The sequence below is a fragment of the Halichoeres trimaculatus genome, unplaced genomic scaffold (assembly GCF_033239565.1).
Source record: "Halichoeres trimaculatus isolate MK-OKI-2021-1 unplaced genomic scaffold, fHalTri1.1 fHalTri1_scaffold_6, whole genome shotgun sequence".
Taxonomy (NCBI): Eukaryota; Metazoa; Chordata; class Actinopteri; order Labriformes; family Labridae; genus Halichoeres; species Halichoeres trimaculatus.
In genome coordinates this window covers 16,959,041-16,983,577 of record NW_027437184.1, presented here as the reverse complement: position 1 = coordinate 16,983,577, position 24,537 = coordinate 16,959,041, and the positions used below count along the sequence as shown (strand labels likewise).

At 39.1% G+C, this 24,537-nt stretch overlaps 2 protein-coding genes across 9 annotated transcripts in view; one reads left to right on the top strand and one right to left on the bottom strand.

Annotated features, from left to right (window-relative positions):
* The first annotated feature begins 3,457 nt into the window (after nucleotides 1-3,457).
* On the top strand, nucleotides 3,458-5,835 carry LOC141792043 (ADP/ATP translocase 3). The gene is made up of 4 exons (XM_074672802.1): nucleotides 3,458-3,674; nucleotides 4,560-5,046; nucleotides 5,131-5,271; nucleotides 5,402-5,835. The coding sequence occupies exons 1-4, from the start codon at nucleotides 3,564-3,566 to the stop codon at nucleotides 5,557-5,559; spliced, it is 897 nt and encodes a 298-aa protein (XP_074528903.1). The 5' UTR covers nucleotides 3,458-3,563; the 3' UTR covers nucleotides 5,560-5,835.
* A 3,695-nt stretch (nucleotides 5,836-9,530) lies between these two features.
* zbtb20 (zinc finger and BTB domain containing 20) overlaps nucleotides 9,531-24,537 on the bottom strand; it is a 123,913-nt gene continuing 108,906 nt past the window's right edge. For all 8 annotated transcript variants that reach the window (XM_074671568.1, XM_074671570.1, XM_074671571.1 and 5 more), the window contains 2 exons: nucleotides 22,572-24,104; nucleotides 9,531-20,775 (listed from right to left, as the gene is read on the bottom strand). In XM_074671568.1, the coding sequence (XP_074527669.1) occupies nucleotides 20,240-20,775; nucleotides 22,572-24,084 (2,049 nt within the window). In that variant the 5' untranslated portion in view covers nucleotides 24,085-24,104 and the 3' untranslated portion in view covers nucleotides 9,531-20,239. The remainder of the gene's footprint in view (nucleotides 20,776-22,571; nucleotides 24,105-24,537) is intronic.

The following is a 24,537-nucleotide window of genomic DNA, read 5'->3' as shown; positions in this document are numbered from 1 at the left end:
TTGACCTTCACACAAAATCCATAATAATGCTATAATGAGTTTTTGTATCCAAACCAAGCTGCATTAGCTTTTCAGTTCAAAAGCAGCCATTCTGTCTCCATCTGGACCTTTCTGATTGGACTATGTGGTTTGAAGCATTGGTTCATTCCCCTCTCACAGGTGTCTTTATGAGCAGCTTAAATGTTAAATTAAATATGTTCCCTCCTCTGCCTTGAAACTAGTCTGCAGCCTTGCCATCGTCTCCATTCATATCAGCTCACAGCAGAGCTGAGACTGTGAAATCTTCACTTGTTCCACTGCTGCAGCTGACCTGTGTGTGAGAGGAGTGAGTAGAGGGGGAGACTGCAGGGAGACGTATTAGAGTAACTGCAGTGGTCTCCTGGAACAATAAGGTGTCCTCTTTTTTTAATTATAATATTCAAAAAACAGTTTGATTATGCAGGTATTGTCTGCAAAGACCCCCATTCAAAATCCATGCTTAGCTTTACACTCAAAAATCTGAACAGATTGTTCTTCTGGGAGAAATACAACTGGTCTAATTATAAAACAACATTTCTCTATAGTTCGTGACATCAGTCATTTACCCTGAATATACAGCAACAATAAAACTTCCTGTTGCCCAAGGGCATGTCCATCAAAAGGGTGGCCAGTTATAGCAGACCTTTATAAAACTGATCAGCCACCCCAGGTGCTATCTCTTAACCTTTTCTATGATTGGGTTTTTGCCTGGTCACAGTGTGTTTCATCAGGTCACTGATCAGCCAGCTCATACTTATTTTTGCTGGCAGGTCCTTTGAATCTTGCCGATCCTACAAGATGATGACACAGGAGTGCAGCCTCTTCATAAACAACCTGAAATGGGCTGGCAGTTCATCAAATCAGCTATCGTGACAGTTTTGGGAGAACAGGATGATATTTTTTCATCAAAACAATTAATAACAACACATACAGCTCTGCACTGCATCACATGTCCAATCACTTCCAGAGAGTACATTTCCTTTTATTGGTAGTGTAAATTGTAGAGAAACACTTCAGCACGTCTATTTCAGGAGACAAGGAGTGTGGAATAGGAATCAGTCCATCAAAAAAATGAAGGCAAACTATGAATGTCTGTCTAGAATATTTGTATGGATAATGTTTTATTCCTAGAACATTACATACAAAAAAAGTTTGGTTTTTTGAGTTGCAGGGGTTTGGTCGTATTTTCTGTTTAACTCTAACATGTGAATGGGTAAACATCACCTTCCTGAGTCTTCTTAAGTATATAGCTTAGAAGGCTTTAATGTTGAAATGTTTAAAGTTAAAAAGAAATAAAACATGAAAATTGATGTTTCAATAACCATACTAAAGGAAGATAAAGAGGATGCAGTTCATTAAAGTACCTGCATTAGCCACCCCGGACAAATAAAAACCTGAACACAGCCCTGCAACAGCCTCCAACTAAAACTGAACACGAGTGAATATAAAATCACAAAGCACATGCTATTGAACTGCTGTCCTCACTCTAATTAGAAGACAGAGAGGGATTAGTGGATTAATTTACACATCCTGTTCAAATGCATGCTCAGGTGGCAGTAAGAAGCACAAGTGGATGGTGACTGTCATTAAAATGTTCATCCAATAGAGCTAAAAAACAAAGCAGTGCTCTTAATGATGAACTGACAATTATCAGCAGTAACCATGACAGCATAGAGAGACCTCCTACTCTGACACTTAACGACCTGCTCCTCCTTAGGTTTCCTTATTAATCAGACTGGTAATGATTTCAAACAGAATCACAATTAAGTGAGTTATCTTTTACAACTTATCTTTTTGTAAATTGTAATTTATTTATTTATTTATTTATTTATTTTATTTTTTTCTTAGCCGACTCTTGTGTTCTATCCCCTTGTTTCAGCTACTCGAGTTGGTGAATGGCAGAATTTCTCTGAGCAGCTTTGGCTCTGACTTTATGGCATGGCAGCAGCTCCTCCCTTTGGTCTACCCCAAGCATTACATTAGTCTTGTGAAGGTTACTGTACGTACAAACCTGATACTCTGAATAGCCAGAGTTAATACCTCATAACCTAAGATGGTGTGGTTAATGTTCAGACAGTGTTATAATCAGATTCATTTCATCTTACTTCTGTGTTGCTGCAAAGTGTAGCATAATTGGCTATCAACAAGACCCTGGAGATCCTTCAATGGCTGCCTCTTCTTAATAAGAAACATATTGTGCTCCAGGTTCTGTTGTTCAATGGGGCTTAAAATAAAACATAAGGAGTTCCAGAAAGTGCCACAGGGGCCTCCCATCCTCTTAAACACAGGAGTAAACAATGAGCCATATCAGGAAAAGTGGATAGATAGATAGATAGATAGATAGATAGATAGATAGATAGATAGATAGATAGATAGATAGATAGATAGATAGATAGATAGATAGATAGATAGATAGATAGATAGATAGACCAGGAAAAATGCAGCTCTGTTTCAAACAGTTCCCATTATGAGCACCTGAAATTATTATAAATGGGCTATAGATTTATTATTCATTTATTTCCTCTTAGATTTCATTTGAAGCTTATGTGAAATGCATGGCCATTAGCAGCTGGTCTGTGAGTTATGGTGGTTAGCTAAATAACGACATCAAGTCTCGTGTCGCCCTCTAGTGGGATATTCACATCATTCATACCCTGAATGAATGAAACTTCTTTTTTTTGTATTCTGTCGCTCATGCAGCATTTGTTTTTATATGGATGGATTAGCTCCTGTGACTATGGCTCTGCCGCAGGTGCCTGCAGAGCAGGTGTAGACACGTGACTTATACCTCTCTGGACAATTCTGGAGGTTTAAACACATACTGGATATAAATAAAACATCCAGGTTTTACAGGAAGCATGTTGAGAGTGTGGCCTCTGAATCACTTCAATGCTACACACAAAAAGTTCACAGAGGTAATAAAAGATTGTGCTGGAGGAGTGAACTGTACCCCTTTAAAGCAAAACGACGCGATCGTCATTATCGTTTGGTGTAATTAATGTCAGTTGAATTAGCAAAGACTCGTTATGTTTAAGTGCATTTCTCCCATGTTGCTCTGTCCCTTTGGTCCATGAAGTCCTTGACAGGCCGTAGTCAGTGCGACCCTTTGACTTTCCTTCAGGTTGACTTAATAGCACAGAGGTGTCACTACAAAGCCGCAGTGTTCATTGGTCCACTAGGGTGTTACTTTAGGCACGAGGCCAAATAAGAGCAAGTCCACGCACTAACTGATTTTCTACCTATTTTTAGTTTGTGCACGTGTATTTTGTAATATATGGAATCACTCGCCCACGGCTGAGAAAATTACGCAGAGTGACGACATCAGCACTTAGCAAGTTTAATTGGTGGAATACCACGTGACGTTGACAGATTGACCAATGTCTCCACAGTTCCGTTCCCGTTTTGTATCGCGATCCAGTGTGTTATATAAATCCGTAACGCGGCTGTACAATCGGCCATTTCGTCGGTGCAGGCCATCAGCTGTAGAGGGCAGCGGGGTTTATCAAGTACTGGTTATCTGAAAGGCACATCAAGAACACTGCACCATGAGTGAGACAGCTATTTCATTCGCCAAGGATTTCTTGGCTGGTGGCATCTCTGCTGCTATCTCCAAAACAGCCGTCGCCCCCATCGAGAGAGTGAAGCTTCTCCTTCAGGTAACACCGAACCTCCCGGAAGGCTCCCAGCGTTAGCCGGCTAGCTTGTGTCATCTTCGCTAGCTGCCATTGATTAAAGTTTTGCGCATATCTGTGCGGGTTGCCATCATGTACCCAGAGCCACTGGGTTTTGGACAGCTGTGTAGCATCGGCTAATACAGTCTCAATGGGAGTGTTCATGTTGATGTCTTAAAAGATTTAAGGTCATCACGGTGTGTGAAATGACCTACACGAGCCTGGGTGCTAACGTTAGCTGCGCACGTTAACCTTAGCTGGCGGAGCTAACAAAGGACAAACGTTTGTAGAGACATTGGAACATTTTGTACAAATAAGACATACAAAGAAGAATAAATACCAAACTCTCATATTTTCCTGCTGGGAAACAATGAGGCATTTCAGTTACGCATTCGCCGCAATTTGGACTGATTTCTCATCAGGATGTGGCTAATGTTCGCAAAGATGTTAGCTGTCGTCTGATGGGGGTTGTACCAAGGCCCGGGGACAGTCACTCGCAGCCGGGTCAACAAGTTTTACATCCTTTTCTGTTCAACCTGTATTCCAGCATTGCTTTTAAACGTTTCTTCACTGACCTGTGCTTCTTTTACTGTATTTACATACATTTGTAGCATATATTGACCAAATTAATCAATTACAAATGATCTCAAAATCATTCCAGCACAGTAGCCTTTATCATTTGATTAGCTGTAAGTACCGATAGCTTTGAGTAATCACGCCTTCACTGAGCTCCTGCTACAACTTCTACAGGTTAAACATATACCAAGGTCACAACAAGGGGACCTTGTGATTGACTCATGCTAAACATTTAATTGGCTTCCCTGTTCTAATAAAACTGTTTCTCTGCCTCTCTTATTTTCACTATATCAGGTCCAACATGCCAGCAAGCAGATCACCGCAGATATGCAGTACAAAGGTATCATGGACTGTGTTGTCCGTATCCCCAAGGAGCAGGGATTCCTCTCCTTCTGGAGAGGTAACCTGGCCAATGTCATCAGATATTTCCCCACCCAGGCCCTCAACTTTGCCTTCAAGGACAAGTACAAGAAGATCTTCCTTGATGGCGTTGACAAGCGCACCCAGTTCTGGAGGTACTTCGCCGGTAACTTGGCCTCTGGTGGTGCCGCCGGAGCCACATCCCTCTGTTTCGTGTACCCCCTTGACTTCGCCCGTACCCGTTTGGCTGCAGATGTGGGAAAGGCTGGAGCCGAGAGAGAGTTCTCTGGTCTTGGAAACTGCCTGGTAAAGATCTCCAAGTCTGATGGTATCAGGGGCTTGTACCAGGGCTTCAATGTGTCTGTCCAGGGCATCATCATCTACAGGGCTGCTTACTTTGGTATCTACGACACAGCTAAAGGTACGTTGACTTACACTTGCACACAGGTACTGCTATCATATCACTTCTAGACACACTTTTTCTAATTTCTCTCTTTTTTTGCAGGTATGCTTCCAGACCCCAAGAACACCCACATATTGGTGAGCTGGATGATTGCACAGACTGTGACAGCTGTCGCTGGCCTGACCTCATACCCCTTCGACACTGTCCGTAGACGTATGATGATGCAGTCTGGACGTAAAGGAGGTGCGTCTTCATTTAGATGACAGCTTTGAAGTCTTAAAACTGCTTCATCACTGTTGCTTTAATTTGACTTGTGAAATTTAACACTATTTTAAACATTATCTAATATCTGCTTGGTTTTTTCCCTCCTCAGCTGACATCATGTACTCCGGGACCATTGACTGTTGGCGTAAGATTGCACGTGATGAGGGCGGCAAGGCTTTCTTCAAGGGAGCCTGGTCCAACGTGCTCAGAGGCATGGGCGGCGCCTTCGTGCTGGTGTTGTACGATGAGCTGAAGAAAGTCATCTAAATTGTCATTTTGTCACATCACTGTCCAATTTGGCTAAATGTAATAACTTTCCATTTCTATGGACTCTGCATTCTGCCTTATTTATGGGAACAAACTATAGTGTGTCACCACTAGCTGTTGGCAAAGGCTGTAAGTTGTGCATCTTTATGATTTTAAACGTTCCACACCCTCTTTACCAATGTCATTCCTGTTAAAGAAATCTGATACCTCCTCCTGTTATTCACTAGGTTTGTATGGTCCCAACTCGAATAAATCTATTCTGGGGAACAAACTGAACCATCGATGTCCACTGTCTCCTCCACTGTCACAGCATGACATTAGCACTCACTGGATAGTGGATTACTCCTGACTGCTATATATACTTGCGATTATCTCTTCTGAGCCTTCCTGCTTGACCATGCTCACTTCTGGGATTGTATAGTACAACACTTCAGCGTTAGCCCCTTCAGAAAAGACTTAACAGCCTGCTCCTAGTAGCTGACAGTGAATTCTATGCTCATTAGATATGCAATTAGACTGGCTTACCCCCTTTTTGGTTTCTATAAAATGGGTACAACTCATTAGGAGCGCACTTTGAGTAAACTCTGAGCAAGCAGCAGAAACAGTAGAATTGGTCCTAAAGAACTAAAAGGTTTGTTTTTATGCTTACCCTGAATTTAAAATGTGCATGGCTTCTCAGACTAGTGAATGTATATTGGCCTGATGTTTGTACCTGGCAACACTGATTTGTAATCGCAGTATTTATCACATCTAGCAATGCAGAACAAACTTGAATAATGATAAATAAGCCCTGGGACAAAAGCTGTTGGGAATTTTTTTTTTTTTTAACTCCACAGTGCATGAATGAGTCAAAGTGTGTCCTGGGTTGATTTAAACATGTTTGAACAAAAATGATTACAGGTTGTAGCAGATAGCCTGGCTGAATGGTGACTGGTTGACTTAGAGTAGATACATACTTACTGACACAGTCATACCGACAGGAATTCAATTATCAATGTGGAAATATTCTTAGAAAATTGTGAGACTTAAAAAAAAGCACCTATGACACTCTGATTGTGTCACTACTACGCATAGTGGAGTGACCGTTCGTTGTAACTTGCGGGTAAACAGACACGTCTCTGCTAACCAGCTGTTAACACGGGATAATGTCCAATGTTAGAGCATTAGATGTTCCTACTTCGAAAACAAAGGAAGGGCAAGTTCGTGACAGCAAAACTTTTCGGGAGGTGACCCTCAAAATAAGTGGAAACACTTCCGAGGTTCGTGCTTTCTCCTTGTATCAAGTGCTTTAAAACGACAGCAGGGGGCGCCAACGGCTAACTATCTCACGTGCTTGCTGCTGTGCGTGCTCGAGGCCCCTCAATAAAAGTGAACTGAAGCTGGATTTATCAGGTAATTCCAGGTGTAATCGTGCTTCATGACGTGGGTTGTGCTACTTTTTTGTTATAAATTCAAGTATAGGAACGGTTATTTATGTTTTTTAAACTTTACTTGATGTATTTTCATTTAAAGTTTTGATGTGCATCAGCCCCTTGTACACAGAGGCACACAACAACACAATATGTCACTGTTACGAACTTAACAGACAACTCCTCATGTGCATTAATTAAACAGCTAACACATTATGGTTATTGATGAAAGTAGATATAATTTTGTCAAATATCCTAAATTAATTGACCTTAAACTTTGCTGATTTGTGAGATGCAGTCGTTTCGCCAGTGTGGCCTGAATATATGATCAGGTGCAAAGACCAAGATTGACTTTAACTTAATGAAAAATGTGTGGTATATGAAAAACAAATCATTTGGTTAATTAGGCTGCCAGTGTATTTTTCATTAACGTCAACAGTGTGGCTTTAGCCCTAATTTTTAAACTTGAAGGCAAAGAAAAATTAAATAGTCCAGAATTAAATAAATTGGGGAACTGTTAAAGAATCATTTCTTTCCACAGAGAAGCTCTTTCTGAATTTATAAACACTCATAATTTATTCAGCTAGATAAACCTCGGAAACCTATTTTCTAATTCAACCTGGATCCCAAAGACAATGCAGATGTTTTTATAATGTGACATATTAATCTGTTTTATCATAGAGTCATAAGAGCAACTTTAACACAGACTTTGTAAAAATTTAATCTTAGAAATTAAACAAGAAAGGGACACAAAAGTAAGTCGTTTTACAGTCATACTTTTTCATATTGATGAGACTGAATCACGAGATGATCTGGATCAGCTGATTTTTTACCTGAAGGTGTGTTCAGTATTTTTCAGGAATGTCTTATCAGTGGTTTAATCTTGCTGCGTGCAGCTTTTATATGGATCAAAGCTCATTCTGATTCTGAAATTTAGTTTGTAAATCAGTCTGATAATCATTTATGACCTGCTATTCACAGCTGTGTGTGCGTGTGTGTGTGTGTGTGTGTGTGTGTGCGTGTGTGTGTTTGTGTGTGTGTGTGTGTGTGTGTGTGTGTGTGTGTGTGTGTGTGTACAGCAGGTCCAGCACAAGCTCAAGTTCCTAGAAACTGATTTCTGTGCAGTTTACACATTGGCTGTGTCCTCCCACGGTACAAACACTCGAGTGAGTGAAGAGGTTTTCACTCCTGATTCGGCCATACAGTAGGTGTGAAGTGAAGTATGACTGTGATTGTTTATTAATCCTTGTTAGATTTGTAATGGACCGGCAGCTTGTCCAGGGTGTTTCCTGCCTTCTGCCCAATGCATTCTGGGATACAATCCAGCCCGTTGTTCGGAATGTGCCGGATCACATCCAACTGTATTTGGAATCAACACACGAGCAGTCTAATATTATTTATGGGCTTAATTTTAGCTTATACAGCTCATTTGTTTGATTGTATTCCCTCCAAGAGTATCTGTCAATGTAAGTGTGTGTTTTCATGCATTCATTGGATGTCCGCTTGTGTTTGTTGGCAGAGCAGTCATGTGAAAGGTCATGAGAGGAAGCTTTGCTGCACCAACTTTACCCTTTTAGAGTCAAAAAGTTACTTTGTGCATAAATTTGTGTGCAATATATTCCTGAGAAAACCCACAAGAGAGAAGAGGAGGAAAATAAAACAGCAACAAGACTTTCTGTGAAGTACAGGAAAGTACTAGTTTTTATTCCTTCATAATCAAACTTCACAAACAGCTTGAACTTGTACAATACCTCAGAGAGTGAAAATTACAAAAAAAGTGCTGGTAACATTTACAAAAATCATCCTTACTTAGCAACAATCAGTTTATTCTTCCACACTTTTTTTAGTCTTTTGTATTAAGGCTTAATACTTCTGTATAAAGTATATGCAAGATAAGTCTTCACAGTTTTTCGAAAAAAGTCACAATATTATGTAACATAATGAAGCTTTTACGGCTATTTTCTTTATAATAACAAATACACATCACTGGTAAATATATGTGAAATACAGGGCTTATTGTAAAATGGCAAGTAATGATACTGTTTGCTGAGATAAATTGATTCCACACACTGTTATAGGAAAGTTTTGACATACCATTGCTATAACTGAAGGAGGAGGAAAAGAAACTGATAAGCATAAACACTTGTGAGATCGCCTCCAAACTTTGGCACATCCCATGAAACAATTTCACAAAAGATGAGATTTTTAATTTTGAAATCAAACATATGGAAGAATAGCTAAACTGGCATAAAGTGAAAACATGCTGTGTAGTAAGGTGCTAAATCAGAGATATTACATTGCCAGCCACTTTTTTTTTCTTTTCCCCCACATGGACTGACATGAATAAGGTGCATTTGTAAGACTTAATGCATGTAGGCCTTTCTCAGATGTCAACATAATATGCAATAAATACAGGTTTGCAAAAAAAAAACAACCTAAATGATTTTGACCAATAGTCTTGAGGCGACCTCATATACTCATGCGTTCCCATGGATTCAGAGAAATGGATATCTCTACTGCAGATGTGTAACTCTCTAAAACTGTGGCATGTGAAAGTAAAAGCTGTATTGTATTCCTGGTATGTGTTATTTGACTTTTTTCCTTTTTTTTTTTTTTTACTGTATTTTATTTTTAACTGTTGAAACTGTGACAAACTTGATGTATAAGGAGATGGAATTGAAAAACTGAATGCGAAACTAAGCCAAGATATATTCACAAGATCCTCTAAGCTGCACTGGTTTACAGGTCAACAGATGAGAGCTCTAGCCCTAGACTTACCAATTTCACCCTCATGCATACTGTACGGTTAAAGTGACGCAACAAGCTTGCTTAAATAGTCTACATCACAAAAGCAATTTGGTTTTAGTGCAAACACAATTGGCTGGCTTCAGCTTCTCAATAATAACAAGCTCACCAAGGAGATTACAAGAAGGCACATACTTATGCTTCCTCTAACACGCAACATATTTAGACAAACCGCAACATCTTTCAACAACACCACAAAGCGGTGAAAAACAGGAAAGCTACTACATCCAGATAAAATGGTGAAGTTTTGCTGTTTGTGAATTATTGGAAAGGTTTTCACATGTATCCACTGAACAAAAGAATGACTTGAAAGGTCAACACTTACTGCTGTTGTGAATGACCTTGTTGAAAAGGATGAAGTACGGTACATTTTGGTGGATTCTTTATGTATCTGGCCAATAATGCTGCGTTGAAACAACAAAAGGTGCATTTTGATTTTTTTTTCAGTTCACTTTAAAGCATTTTTTTAAATAATGTAACACTCCCATTGTAAAAAAAGTGACCAAATATGCAGTGAAGACGAGTGTTATTAAGGGGAAAGGTGTGACCGCTTGGTGCATCATTTGGTATTTGTGTTTTATCTTTGAATATGTTGTGGTGAAGGCAATTTAACCGGTCAGAAAAATAATTTCCTTCCCTCATACATCCCATCTCTCACTTTTCAGATCTGTAAGAGCTGCTTGATTTGTCCAAAACAATCACAGGAGGAAACAACAGTTCTAATGCCCCTCAAATCTGGACACTAATACTCGGGGTAGTGCTGGGTAAAAAAAATATATAAAACAACAACAATAATAACAAGTTATGGATGTCATGTGCATTTAAAAAGGTGACCAGTTCTGTACCTTAAATACAAAACGACAAATCAAAACGAGTCAAATATACCAGTTACTCAGCATTACAATGGTGCGAGACTACGATCACATACTATGGTATAAAAATGTGTTGAGTGAATTATATTGCTTTTTGATAGGAGACGACCAAAATAAGTCTAGTGCAAATCTCTTTTCTGGTTTGAGAAGTGGTGTTTGGTGTAATGAGACCCAACTGTCAATATCTGCTCGACCATAGCAAGAACACACCAGCTGATTTATCAAACTGGATAGCTGTCAAGTGGTATCCCTTTACGACTTTTCTGGCTAATTTTGACAGAAAAGAAAAGAAAATCTGTCACCATTTGATGCAACTATTAAGAAGGAAACCCCAATAAATATTTCCTATAATGTACAACCCATCACCCAATCAATACAGTAACCCAGCACAAAGGAAATGTTCCTTTCCACTCCTAATTTTAAGCAGGAGGGATGGCGGCCATTTTTAGTCATCCTCCCCTGTACAGCTGGGAGGATGTGCTTTTTCATGTGTAAGCTCATATCTGTGCTAACGGGTGTCGTCTGTGCAGTTATGTCTGTCAAATACATCTCTCAACTTGGAAATGTTGAAAAACTCACTCCAGTCCAGTGTTTGACAAATCATATTATAAAAACGTCCTTGCACATACTTAAAAAAAAAAAGAAAAGAAAAGAAAAGAAAATGTATCCCCTATTTTAAAACAGCAGTCAATACATTTCAAACAAGCTTGTTTCATAACAATAATAATAATAGTAATAATAATAATAAAATACAAACCAACTTGGAGCATAAATTATCAAAAACAAACACATTACTGCAGCATATATTTCAGGGTTTGCTTAGTTGTGATGTTAACTACCTTTACTACAACAGCTCCACTTCTGCCAAGTTCAGAATTATATAGAAGTCTTTTTTTTTGAGGGAACTTATAAAATATCAAGCTAACGTAGGCCAACAAAAATAAAAGCCTAACAAAATATACACATATTTATAAGCACATCTCATAGTTCAACTCAAGTGCATGTTTACAAAAGCATCTACAAACAAGATATGGCAGCAAAAAGCCCAAACGCCAGATGAAAAATAAAACCTAAGCTGCTTTGATTAGGACACAGTTTATGTCTGATTTGTTCTGCCAATGTTTGAGAAAATTGTGATTTCACTTCAGAAACAAAACATCTCCTGAATTACAGTAATTTCCTATTTTGAACACAAAGGATGAGAAAAATACAGCAGATTTGCCTGGAATTAGAGCTTACAGTAATAAAATATTGTCAAATTTTGCCGAATGGTTTACATTCTGCTTACAGATGATGTGTTGTTATTATAAAAATATATCATCTTGTTATCACCGTTTATTAGTGATATTTAAATTCATGTTACAGTTTAGTTTTGATTCATTTTCATCTTGTAATTATAACTGGCTCTGATGCTTTGTGTTTTCAGTGAATGTGAAAGACTTTTGAGAAACTCTGCGAGCTTTGACTTAAACTGCCAAAAGTATCATTGTTTTCTTTCCTCTTTTTTGGCTTCAAAAACAACCCACAAATATGTGCAAACTTAACATCTTGGTCCATCTCAAGTATAAATGGCTAAGTGTACTCAAGGTCACAATGTCAGATTAGTATGTCAGGGACTGCCTCGGTATGATACACGGCGCTAATATTGAAGAAAACTGCAGGTACAAAACTATCCAGATGTGATGTGTGAAGGTGAACAGGTTTACACTGAATGACTAAACGTGTGTACAGAAGACAGAACTGATGTATTACTGAGTATGATGATCTGTGAGAGAAACGATGCAACATTTACAATCGTATACATGTTTCAACATGCCAAAGATTACATCACAGCTACTGTGTCCAATTTCATTTTTATGTTTTGTTGCATTTCTTATAAAAAAAACCCCTCTATTTTGGTCTACAATAGGCAAATTAACACAACCACAAAACTATGAACAACTGAACAAGTGACAAAACACACGGATGCGTTTTCACAAGCACCCTGCAATGAGAAGAAAAAAAAAAAGTAAAGAAAACTGTAGCAATCTAACCCCAGAGCAGGAACCCCACACACTTAGAAAACTTAAATTATCTCAACCCTTCTTTGGTTTGTCAACACAAACATCGTCTAGTAAAGGTTTTATTTTTTGTATTTGACCTCTACTGATTAGCATGGCCCCCAAGTTACAAACTTGCCACCACCAGCAGCTCCTTTAGGAACATTACAGTGATGTCAAAACTCAGCCTGCATGTCAGTTATGGCAGAAACATGCTGGTTGAGACAGTGACTAACATCCTGGTGAAAAAGAAGAAGAGCCTTGACTTTTTATTTTTACTTTGACATCTCTGCACTATTAAAAAGAGACCTACAGTGTTAGCATAGAGCATTTTGTCTTTAGAACCAGGCCACACACACATAAGCTGTGATAAAAGCTTGAAAAGCTTCTGATCTTGTGGTGAAATTTAAATAAAGATCAAATATAAATCGAGGGGGAAAAAATCTATATGAGGGAATTAAAAATTCTTTGATGTGATGGGGAGCTGTGCTATAACACAACAAATATCCAACAAATTGTAAAAGGATGAGGTGCTGGAAATTCAACTTCACGTTTGGTTAGTTAGTAAAAGGTGGAAAACAAGTGCCAGATTAGGAGATGGAATGCTCTGGACTTAAACAGGAATGATTTTTTTTTTTCAGTTACACTGCTGCTAACTTTTTAACTAATTATCTTATTGAGTAGGGCTATGCTGAAAAAGAGACTACAGAGTACAAACAGGGTTCCATGTTTAGTCGTCAGAGTCTCAGTCTCTTAACGTCTGTGATTTAAAAAAAAGGATGCAGAGAGACTGTTAACAGGGGACACTCAAGACATAGTTTATGCTCCATCAAAAACAAAGCCCCCTCTGCACCCCTGCAGGAGGAGACTTCGTAGACGAGACTGCATGCTTCAGGTGGACTGATAGATTCCTGATAATAACGGTTAAATAAAACCTTGTCAGGGTAGTGTAAAAACTGCATGATCGAAAAGAAGAAGAAAGAAAATCTAGATGTGTTTTTAGCTTAGCTTAGCTGTGTTGTACTATGAAATCTGAACAGCTGCTTCTGTGTGTGTGTGTGTGTAAAGCTGAAAATCAAAACAGAGTCTGCATGTTTGACTGTACGATCTGAACAGATGCTGTTTGTGTGTGACGGTTGGATGACAGGGACTAGCTATATCACATTGCCTATAATATTAATGCTTCATTTGAACTTTGAATGACTATGAAACTAAGCCTTCAAAATGTGTGTTTTTTTAAATAATCATAGCTGTTTTCTCCTATTTACTTGAGACTATGTTTTATGGAGGATTTAAAGATTCAAAATAAAGGCAACCACTTGCTTTTTGTATAATATGTTTTGTTTTAATATATTAGTTTTATTCAATAGATTTTACAGAAGCTTTTGAATTTTTTCATTGTTCCATTTCAGCTTTGTTCTGACATCAAATTTAACAATAGGGGCGTAATTTAAAAAGTGTCTTTTTTTTACCCCCAAATTTGGCACAGTAACTAGGCTGAGGAAGGTTAGGGAGAAAACTGTGGTAATTAGTCCACAGGGGACCGAATAATCAGCCATCCCAAAACCTTTTATCTCGCTGCCACTTGTCCTGAAACTTGATTATTGTTTATCTCTACTCTATTATCACCTACTTTTCTTTCCATGTGGTAAAACCAAACTCTTAAAGGCCGTAGAATACTTTGTGTATTTTCTTTATAGCCAAACTTTCAATTTTTTAATCTCAATCAGCTTCCAGGTAGTTATAAAAATCTACTGTCAGTCTAACATTCAATGACCAGTTTCTTTTTTTTAAGGTTGCTCATTGCTTGCCCTTATTTAAAACCGTACATAAGCATAAAGATAAGATAAAACTTTAATGATCACTATGGGATATCAGGCAGAGCCAGCCATCAAGGTCAAAGTAGACATCATGTACCTTGTAAGGAACCATTAAAGCAGAAGCCAGTTTCTGCAGCCTGCAAAGATCTTATTCTTCTTTTACAGCACAAATCAGAGGAAGAAACCCCTGACTTGTTAATTTTTTATGTTAATTATTTGTTATACTTATATGCTGCAAGTATTGCCACCAGAAAATCATACTATGCACCAGCAAGATTAAAGAACAATCTGAACATTTGATCATTGAGGCAGATTGAATGTGGCTCCCTCTGCTGTTAATAAAGTGCCACTGCTCTTGTTCCCAACAGACATACAGTACAGAGTAAGGCTTGCTTGCCAATAACAAAAAAAAATGGCATGTTTCAAAAAATGCCAAAAAGCAATGAAAGAGAGCAACCTGAAAGAAAGAAATGTTGGTTTCATCCATTTTAAAATGTCTAATTTTATTCTAAGTACAATCTGAAATGACTTCATCTATCAGTATATTTCATTTAGACTGTAAATGTGACTGTATTTTATATCTTTGAATCCTCCGAGCAGTATAGATGTAAGATAAAAATAAAACTCACAGATGTAGCTTTTACTGTATATGAATAGACGATTTCAGGTATTTTAAAGGGTTCTCTAGGATGCACTCACAACCAGAAGGTCTTAGCAGTAATAGTATAAATAGTTCATTTACAATAGACCATTGTGAATATACTGTATCTGTGCAATGCAGGAGAGAAAAACTATGAATATTCTGTATAGTTGCTGTATGTACTGATAGGCACTTGATAGGCATATTCCCTATATCCCACAAGGTTCTGTATACTCTAGCTGCAATTATGTATTTATCAAACTATTTGAGAATGTATTCTTCATCTGTGTGGAGGTGATGATAGTTAAATATATATAGTATATTTGTAAGATATTTCACTCTTATGTGTACTGTAAAAGGCCAAAGATGCAGTAAAGTATCTGACTGGTGTTTTCTGTATTCTACTCTTTACTTGTGACTTTCTTCAAGCTTTAAATAAAAAAAAAATCTGACTTTGAATGTGTGGAAATAGACTGAAAGACAAACAGGAAGAGAGACGCATGCTTATTAGAATAAAATGAACCTGTTCCTTACTCGACATGGCCCTCGCCATTTCTTTTTTTTATCACCGTTTCCTTGTTTTCATCTCAATGCAAAGCATATAAGCATATATAGTACAATGTGAAATATGACTCAATAACTGACTATCCTTTATCCATTTGCGTGAAGCTATGTGTGTGTATGTATGTGTGTGTATGTATGTATGTATGTATGTATGTATGTATGTATGTATGTATGTATGTATGTATGTATGTATATATATATATATATGTATATATGTATGCATGTATGTATGTATGTATGTATGCATGTATGTATGTATAAACAACAGCACTATGATCACCATAACAAAAAGCAGGAGGAAGCCTGAAATAAAGAAGTATACCGGTGAATTAGACGTACTGCAAGAAGGACAACAATGTACTGTAGACCCTGTGTCTCTACACTAAGATAAACAAAACATGAACAGTAATATATTTGAAACACAACACAAACAGCTGCAGGCTCAAGGCTATTATCTACGTTTCAATATGTTTTGTTCTGGAAAATATGCAAACACTTTGCAAACATAAAGTCTAGAGTTTTATTCTCTTAAACTAACAACTAGAAGAAGCACGATTGAGAGAAGGACTTATTTTCTGGATAATGTTGCGACTTTTCAACAAGTTTTAAACCGACTTTCTGCAACACAGAGAGAAAAGAGAATTAAGCACCACCACGATTAGCTGAAGCAGAATAAGGAATATATAACTATGGACAGTGAAGAGCGTGTGATGCCAATGCAACAGGGAGAAGAAGCCTGGGTATGCTATAGCACGTAAATGACAAACTGGAGAAAGGGTTTCTTCCCTCTTCTGAGCCTGGTCTGCTATCAAACACCTTATGATACAAGAAGTCAACTGACAATGGGGACGAGTTATTAGCCCTCATCCAGATAACTTTGAGATTGGCTACTTTTGTTATTCCAACAAAATAAAAATAAAAAGATCAAGAAACCACTGATAGTGTAATTATGAAATCAAATATTTCAATGAACCAACATCAAGCTACTTAACCTACTATTTAGACCAATGATACCACAAAGCTGGTTGTACTCATCTAGCTACAGTCAATAGTGCATTTGATATATGTGTTTACACAAAATATGTAAAATTTAGGTGCCATAAAGGAATGCTAGATCACTGAATACAAACACTGAAACGATTCAATTAACGTGCCTGCCTCTGCTTTCAAAGAAGTGATGATGTTAGATTGGCAGTGTTTAACTTGGTACTGAACAAACAACAAACACCAACACCATGAGCTGTGTGCCGTACGTGTGGCAGTACTGTTGGAAAAGAGATCTCGGCAGTTGCTTACATATTCTATTTAGTGCATTGTCTGTTAAGGCATAAGATTACCCTCCACGTGCTGTGTAGAGACAAATATAGCACTAGCATGCAGCAATATTGCCATCCTGGCAACAACAGCTACAAACAGAAACCATACACTTTAGGCTTATATGCACACCATAGGACACAGGCCCAATCAAATGTTTAATAATGTGCTACTCATACTGCGGACAAACCTCACGCTGTTACGCATGTGTGGTCAATATTTATTGTTTCAGCTGAGAGAAAACTCAAGTACAGCTTCCCTTCAGCTAACTCAACTCAAGGATCTGTAATTTAGTAGCAGTTGAAAAAAAAATTTACGCATCCAAATGCCGGACATAACTCCTTCTCAATGGTACACTGCAGTCAACAGTGTCAACATTGGCTTGAGTCAAATCTCAGAACAAATGCCACAGGTGCCTTATTAGCCCAAAAGGTTTGGAGAACTGCTTCTCAAAGTACCTGCGTTGCATATTGCGAAGGAAGCCCTACAGTTCAGATATTCCACTTATCAACAGCTTGATTAGGCTATATACCAAACACACAAACACTCACTGACGCACAAACACTAAGGAAGGGACACAACTGTGTACAACTGATGCACAGATATCAAAGAAGCTGCATTCCATCACCTCCCAACACCTGAAAACCCACACAAAGTTGTTCTAGGACACACGTATCATTTATGTTACACACACACACACACTATAAATGTATTATTAATCATATAGTAATAGTTATTATTAGAACCTCCGCCTGACGGAGCTGTGTTTATTATTACTGTTGTTGTTTCACTGTTAATATTGTTTGGCTTGGATGTTCTTGTTTGTTTCTAAAGAAATGCAATCGAATGACTTTTATAGGGAGCTGACTCCATAAAAGAATGAATTCAAAGGTTTAAAACATAGATGAGCACACATAATGGTACATTTTTAAATAAAAATAAATGCTTGCATTAACACGGCACGAGAATATACTGTAGATAACTGCAAGCAATAAAAAAAGCCAAGAACCGCTGATTTACTTAATGAATAAATTGAAACGAAGCTATTCTAGTACATCTGAACTCTACAACCAAATGTTAGATTAAAAAAAAATTCTTTTCTAAAACTATTATATCTCTGTTAACAGTAGTGCACTTATTGGTTTAAGCAGTGCAACATATATGCAAGAAAATAATGCAGTCCACTTATCAAGATTTAAAAAAAATGTATTTTTTTTCCTTTGAAATTGAATAACAGAAAATCATAGAAGTTTATTTAAGGAAAATGATTAAATATTAAGCACAGGCATTTTAAGAAAATGTGCAAAATAGCACTTTGTTTTTTTTTCAACCTACAGCAAATCTTCTTAAGACTGCTGTATGCAGTTATTCTTTTAATGATACAACTACGAAAGCTTTTGCTCACTGACATGAGCAAATCCTTCAGGATTGCAGTTGCAGGCAGTTGCATGTGTGTTTGTGTGTGTGTGTGTCCTTTTTTAAGTAGAAAGCAATTACAAAACAATTCAGATACCAGAAATAAGCCTTACGTGATGTGATGTGTGGATGACAACTTGCGCACACTAGCTTCCAAAATCTGTTCTGTACATGCTGTGTCTGGGTTGTTTTTTTCTTTCTTTTTTAATTTTTTTTTTTTGAAAATTAGGAATGTATACTATTGTGAAGAAATTCCATCTGAACGTGTGGTACATCAGGGAACAGTGTGGTTTCAATGGAGCTACTGGTTTTGCTTTGAAACCAATTATTTCTGTCATTGCGTTGCTTGCTGTGTGAGCCTTTAGAGGGGCAAACACACGCGTTTCCCTCTCACATGCTCAAACAGCAGTGCAACACTACTGAACAGGTTATACAGGAGCTCATGGATGAGGGAGATGACTATTCCAATGTCAATCTGATAAATAATGAATCCCCTCCCTCTTTTAACAAGCTTCCAGCCTAAACACCCCCCAACTAGGTATTATTATTTGATTATCAATTTAATCTCAAACCTTGTAGACTACTCGATAACAACATTATTGAAAATGACAAATCCTTTTGATCTAGATCCCATAACAGTCAGGTGCAAGTTGAAGAGCAGCAATAATGAAGGAGAGAGTTTAGTCGCATATGCCAGCCTGCCATAACTGTGAGAATGTGAAAGGCTTTTCTTTTAAAAAACAAAACAAAAAAAGCAAAAGAATCTTTCTTTTTTTCTCGTGTTTTGAAATGGAAGAGGTCTACTAGCCTTAACAGTCTTTTAAAATATTAGTGGCAGTGTATGCAAATGAGTTAAACTCCAAACTTCAGAAAAAAAGAAACATGTTTTTGCTCAAATACTGTCTCATCAACACACCCGAATTTAGTAAACTCAAGCATCAAAATGCATGGAGAGCAATTAAAAAACATGAGAAATGTTCATCCCTGTCGCTTCTGACAGGAAGTCACATTTCGGGTAAATAATTGAAATTGGTACCTTGACAACAGCTGCATTATAATCCCTTAATACCATAGGAATAAATAAAACCCACCATCAAATTAACTACTCTCCTTTTTTATTTTACAGAAGAAGGCAAACTTGTGACCATCAGTATTTTTAGAGGGAACATGTAGCCCGACCCCAGATGACTTTTTGTTATTGTTGTAAATTATACCACAGTAAGCTTGGACATCTATAGTTTCCAAACTGGTCAGTATGGGTTCACAACTGCCATGATTAATTTTTCTCATGGCAAAGTACACACACACACACACACACACACACACACACACACACACACACACACACACACACACACACACACACACACACACACACACACACACGCACACACGCACACACGCACACAGACACAAGACGGACACATTCAAATACACAAATGCTCCAACATAAATGCACATGTATAATCGTTCAGACAAACCTACACTAAAGGTGTGTTTGTGTGTATGTGTTTCTTTCGTAGGCCTTTCGGTAGTGTTCAACACATAAATCAGTATTTTTAGGAAAGCATACATTTAGAGGCCTGTAGTTAGGATCCATCCAGTAGATCAATATCAAACTACTAAGCCTTAAGGCCACCATCTTTTTTTTCTTTTAGGATAACAGAAAAAAAAATCTTTTTTTGGGAAACTTAATGTGCCAGTGTCTATACTCATTACTCTTCATACCTCAAAACAAGAAAAGGAAAATCTAGTGCCATTTATTTGTCATTCTTTTTGAAAGAGGTTTATCTATTAGTACTTATCCATCGGAGACATGCATTCGCATGTGGTCATTGAAGTGCTCCATTTGGTCGAACTTGGCAGGGCAGACGGAGCACACGTAGGTGGTCCCTTCTTGGCAGCTCGCTTCTGCGGCTACACCCACTCCTGTTCCAACCCCGGCCCCTACTCCAGCACCCCCGCTCACCGGCATGGCAAGGGCCACCACTCCGGCTCCGGGCTCGGGGACGGCCATCGGCATGGGAATGGAGACGGGGCCTGGGGTGACGGCGCTCCCAGACAGCCCTGTAATGGCACTGCCCGTGCTATGCAGGGCCATGTGGCGCTCCAGCAGGGTCTTGTGTGAGAACTTCTTCTTGCAGATGTAGCACTCATAGGACTTCTCTCCACGGTGCAGCCGCATGTGGACATTGAGAGAGCTCTTCTGGGTGAAGCGCTTGTTGCAGATGCTGCACTGGTAGGCCCGCACCCCTGTGTGTGTCACCATGTGTTTGATTAAGTAATCCTTCAGGGAGAATGAGCGCCAGCAGATGCTGCACTGATGAGGCTTCTCACCTGGATGTTCATGCAAGACAAAAGCATTAACAAAGAAGAGACACATTTTAAGAATTAGGTTTACAAGATATAGAAGACTGTGTGCAGCAGCATTAGACGCCTGAAGCCAGCAGCGTTACTTTTCTAGTACAGGAACAAACCTCAGGCTAGAATTATTAAAGCCTGTATTAACTCTGTGATGGTGTTCGTTCCACTAGAAGCTTCAACATGCTACAGCTTTGAAAGGAAAGCTCAGCTTTATCGTCGCTCTGATGCAACTCTTGCAAAGTTGCAACAAAACAATCCAATTCATAAGTATATTCTACACTATCTGCAACAACACAGGTAAGCTCAGACAGAAGAGGCACAGTCCTCAAAAATCACAGATACAACAATCCATGCCTGTCTCAGGTGATTTCAGGACTTTCTCTGGAGATGAGCTGTCTCTCCTAATGTCTCTGGATGTACAATTTTGAAATTTTAACATACATTTAACTAATACGTGAAATTAAGTAGGAGGGATTGAAAAGCAAGAAGGAAAGTGATATAATACAAGTGTAAGTCTTGTTCTCTGCTGCAGTGAGTGAATAGTGTGTGTGACCTATTTTGATTAAATGCAGCAGTTTTTATCCATTGACTGTTTTTTTTGTTGTTTTGGTTTTTTGATCGTTTTTTTTGCTCCAAAGAGATGTCAGTGCTCAGGCCCAGTTATAGATCAGGAGGGCTGAGCTGGCACATACATACTTCAGTCATATTTGAAGTTCTGTGATTCTTTCATCTCTGACAGATTTTTTTTTTCAGATTTTTGATTAGAACTCGCGACACTTTGCCTCTGCTGCATGTGTGACATGAAATATTATTGATGTGTTCATTGTATTGTTGCTATTTTGAGGAAGAATTATTCAGATTAATTTGGTAGCATTTTCTTTCAACTTGTGACTTTACCTCTCATTGTTCTCTGGCAGTAGTACAGCGTATGTATCAGCTTATTTTCCAAATTATCTGTCCTATGAGAATTACTGATAGTTTTTACTGTTAAAGTGTAGTTATTTGCCTTAATACATTAAGTGTCAAATCATTTGATATTGATAGCAATATACATTTCTGCTTAAATATTGTTTTTTTTTTTTCTCTTCCTGATTTTACACTTTTAATAAAGCCAGATACAGAGTATCACCGTGTGTTGCCTTGATATGCTTAGATCTTGTCCCCACTCTGCTTCTCAAATTACTGTGGAACTAACAGAAAATTTGGTTTGAAAGACTTCACAGGTGTTTGCAGCCATGGATTTGTAATGAATAATAATGGTTATATGAGTAGGCAGCTTTTATTTTTATCTAATTCTCTGGTATCTAATTGTCTCTGTGATTATAATTTCTGCAGTTCATGACCGATAATTCTGTCTGCACTATAAGACGAAAACTGTGCACGGTGCTACGTTTAAAAAATACACTGGTGCTGCATGTCACATACACATGATGTTGAGTACATGTCTGAACCGTTACCTATTGAGTATGATAAGGTTCTTTTTCGAAAATAAAACCAAACCCTTTTTCAGGTTTAATAACTCAGCTCACTGACTTTATAACACCCTGAAGTGTGTGTTTCTTTTTCTCTGATATCCTAAACTTCTGAGCCGTTAAAAAAAACAGACTCTTTATGCAAGAAGCTGTCATCTCGTAACCAAAACTAGTCTAATATATTTCTGGAACTCAAAGTACAGCCTCTACCATCTGTACTCCAAATATGTGTTACATAACCACTTCACTGAGCTTAATTGGTTTAAAGAAATCTTTACGACAGTCACTCTAACTTACCAGTGTGGACAAACATGTGTTTGACGTAGTTCTGTTTAGCAGTAAAGGTTTTACTGCAGAGAGTGCATTCATAGGGCTTCTTCTCTCCCGCACCAATCCCTCCAGCAGCCTGTTGCTGCTGTGCTGGCGCTGGCTGTACCGACATTGGGTTGGGGAATGATGGCATTGCAGGGGGCGGCACTGCAACAAACTGGGGCTGCTGCTGGCCAGGAAGGTAAAGGAAAGGCTTGTTGTCTCTAGCCGGCTGTGTGGGAAAGAGTGTGGGCAGGAAGGAGCTTCCAGCAGTGCCCATCACTTGGGGGTTGCTGGTCACGGTGAGCGGCATCCTCAGGTTGCTGGTGTGTGATTCTGCCTGGCGCATGTAGTGCGGGGCACTGGGCAGGGACTGGGACATGACTGAGTTTGGCAGGGGCTGCATCATGCTACTGTCACTAGTGCTGTGGGATGTGTCCCCGTCGTCCACTTCCTGCACTTGCTCCGGGGACGAGTCGTTGACCTCTATATGCACCGAGCCCCCTCCTTCGCCATGCTCCCCGCCTCCCTCTCGGCTATAGCCCATCAGGAACGGCTGCTGCTCCATAGCATCTGGCTCAGTGCTGATGGAGGAGCTCACCCCTGAGTCAAAACTTTCCACCTTGGACTCACTCTCCACACCCTCGGTATGGTCGGTCTCTTCCTGGCAGTCCCCCAAATTATCATAGCAGCTGTACTCATCTTCCGCCTCCTGCTTTATGTGCATCCCTCCCGTCTGTATGCGCGACGGTCGGGGCTGCTTGCGGCAGTGAGTTGACTCTGCTGTGGTGATGAAGCGGTCGACTTGCTGAGATCTCTCCTGGATGCGGTTCATCCAGGGTGGATCTTGAGATTGCTGGTCCTTCTGAGTGCCGAGGGTGGAGTCATAGTTTGATGTTAGAGGGTTAATGTACAGGGGGCGCTCACGGGTGCCATTCTGCAGCGAGAGGCCAGGGTAGGAGTACAACGATGTGTATGCACGTTCAATGCCTTGTTGTGATGTTGCTTGCATATAACCTGACTCTGCGTCGCTGCTGGGCCCAGAGGTGCCTGATTCAGGTGTGCCACGGGGTGTATCCTGTCCAGAGTCTCCCGGTATAACAGGGAACCCCCCTGGCCCAGCCAGGCCCACATTCTGGGACACGATTCGGGTGCACTCATCAATGACGGTCTTAATCTGTAGGATGCTGGCAGCAGTGAGGATCTGCAGGGCCTCTGACTGAGATACCCGCAGGATCCCACTGTACATAAAGTCAATCAGCTTTTGGATGGATTGCACCGAGACCACAGAAGGGATCTCAATGTCGCTGTAGCCCAAGAGCAGCTTGTCCTGAAAGAAGGGGCTTCCAGCAGCCAGCACGCAGCGGTGAGCACGCAGCATACTTCCATGGATCCGAACAGTCACGTCACAGAAGTGCCCACGGTTGCGCTGCTCATTGAGGGTCTCAAGTACAGAATTGCTGAAGTTGTGAAGATTGATGTTATGAATGCGCTCGGTCATCCCCTTGCAACTGATGTCACCTGCAATCAGCAAGCAACACACCTGAGTTAAAAACTCACACAGCTGCTATTTCATTAGATGAATGTAACACAGCAGGAAGAGGAATGTAGGTCATTTAATGAAAATAGTAGTTTGGGGGATAAAATATCCTTCCACATACTGTATTTGTCAAAAATGGGAAGCAATAAAACTGTGAATTTCAATTAAACATAGTTATGAACACTTCATCAGAAAAAGATCTCTTGTATGCTAAGAATTTTCCTTTCCCAACACAACAATCAGCCTAAATACATGATAAGTAAGAGTGATGTGTATTAGAAAGACCTAAGAGACTCAATTAAAGGACTCTAAAAACAATAATACAAATATATATTCATTCTTTTTATTATTTTCTTCTGCCCGGTCCCAAATTATTTGGAAGAGAATCAACTCATTTCAGTGCTGGAGCTAAAT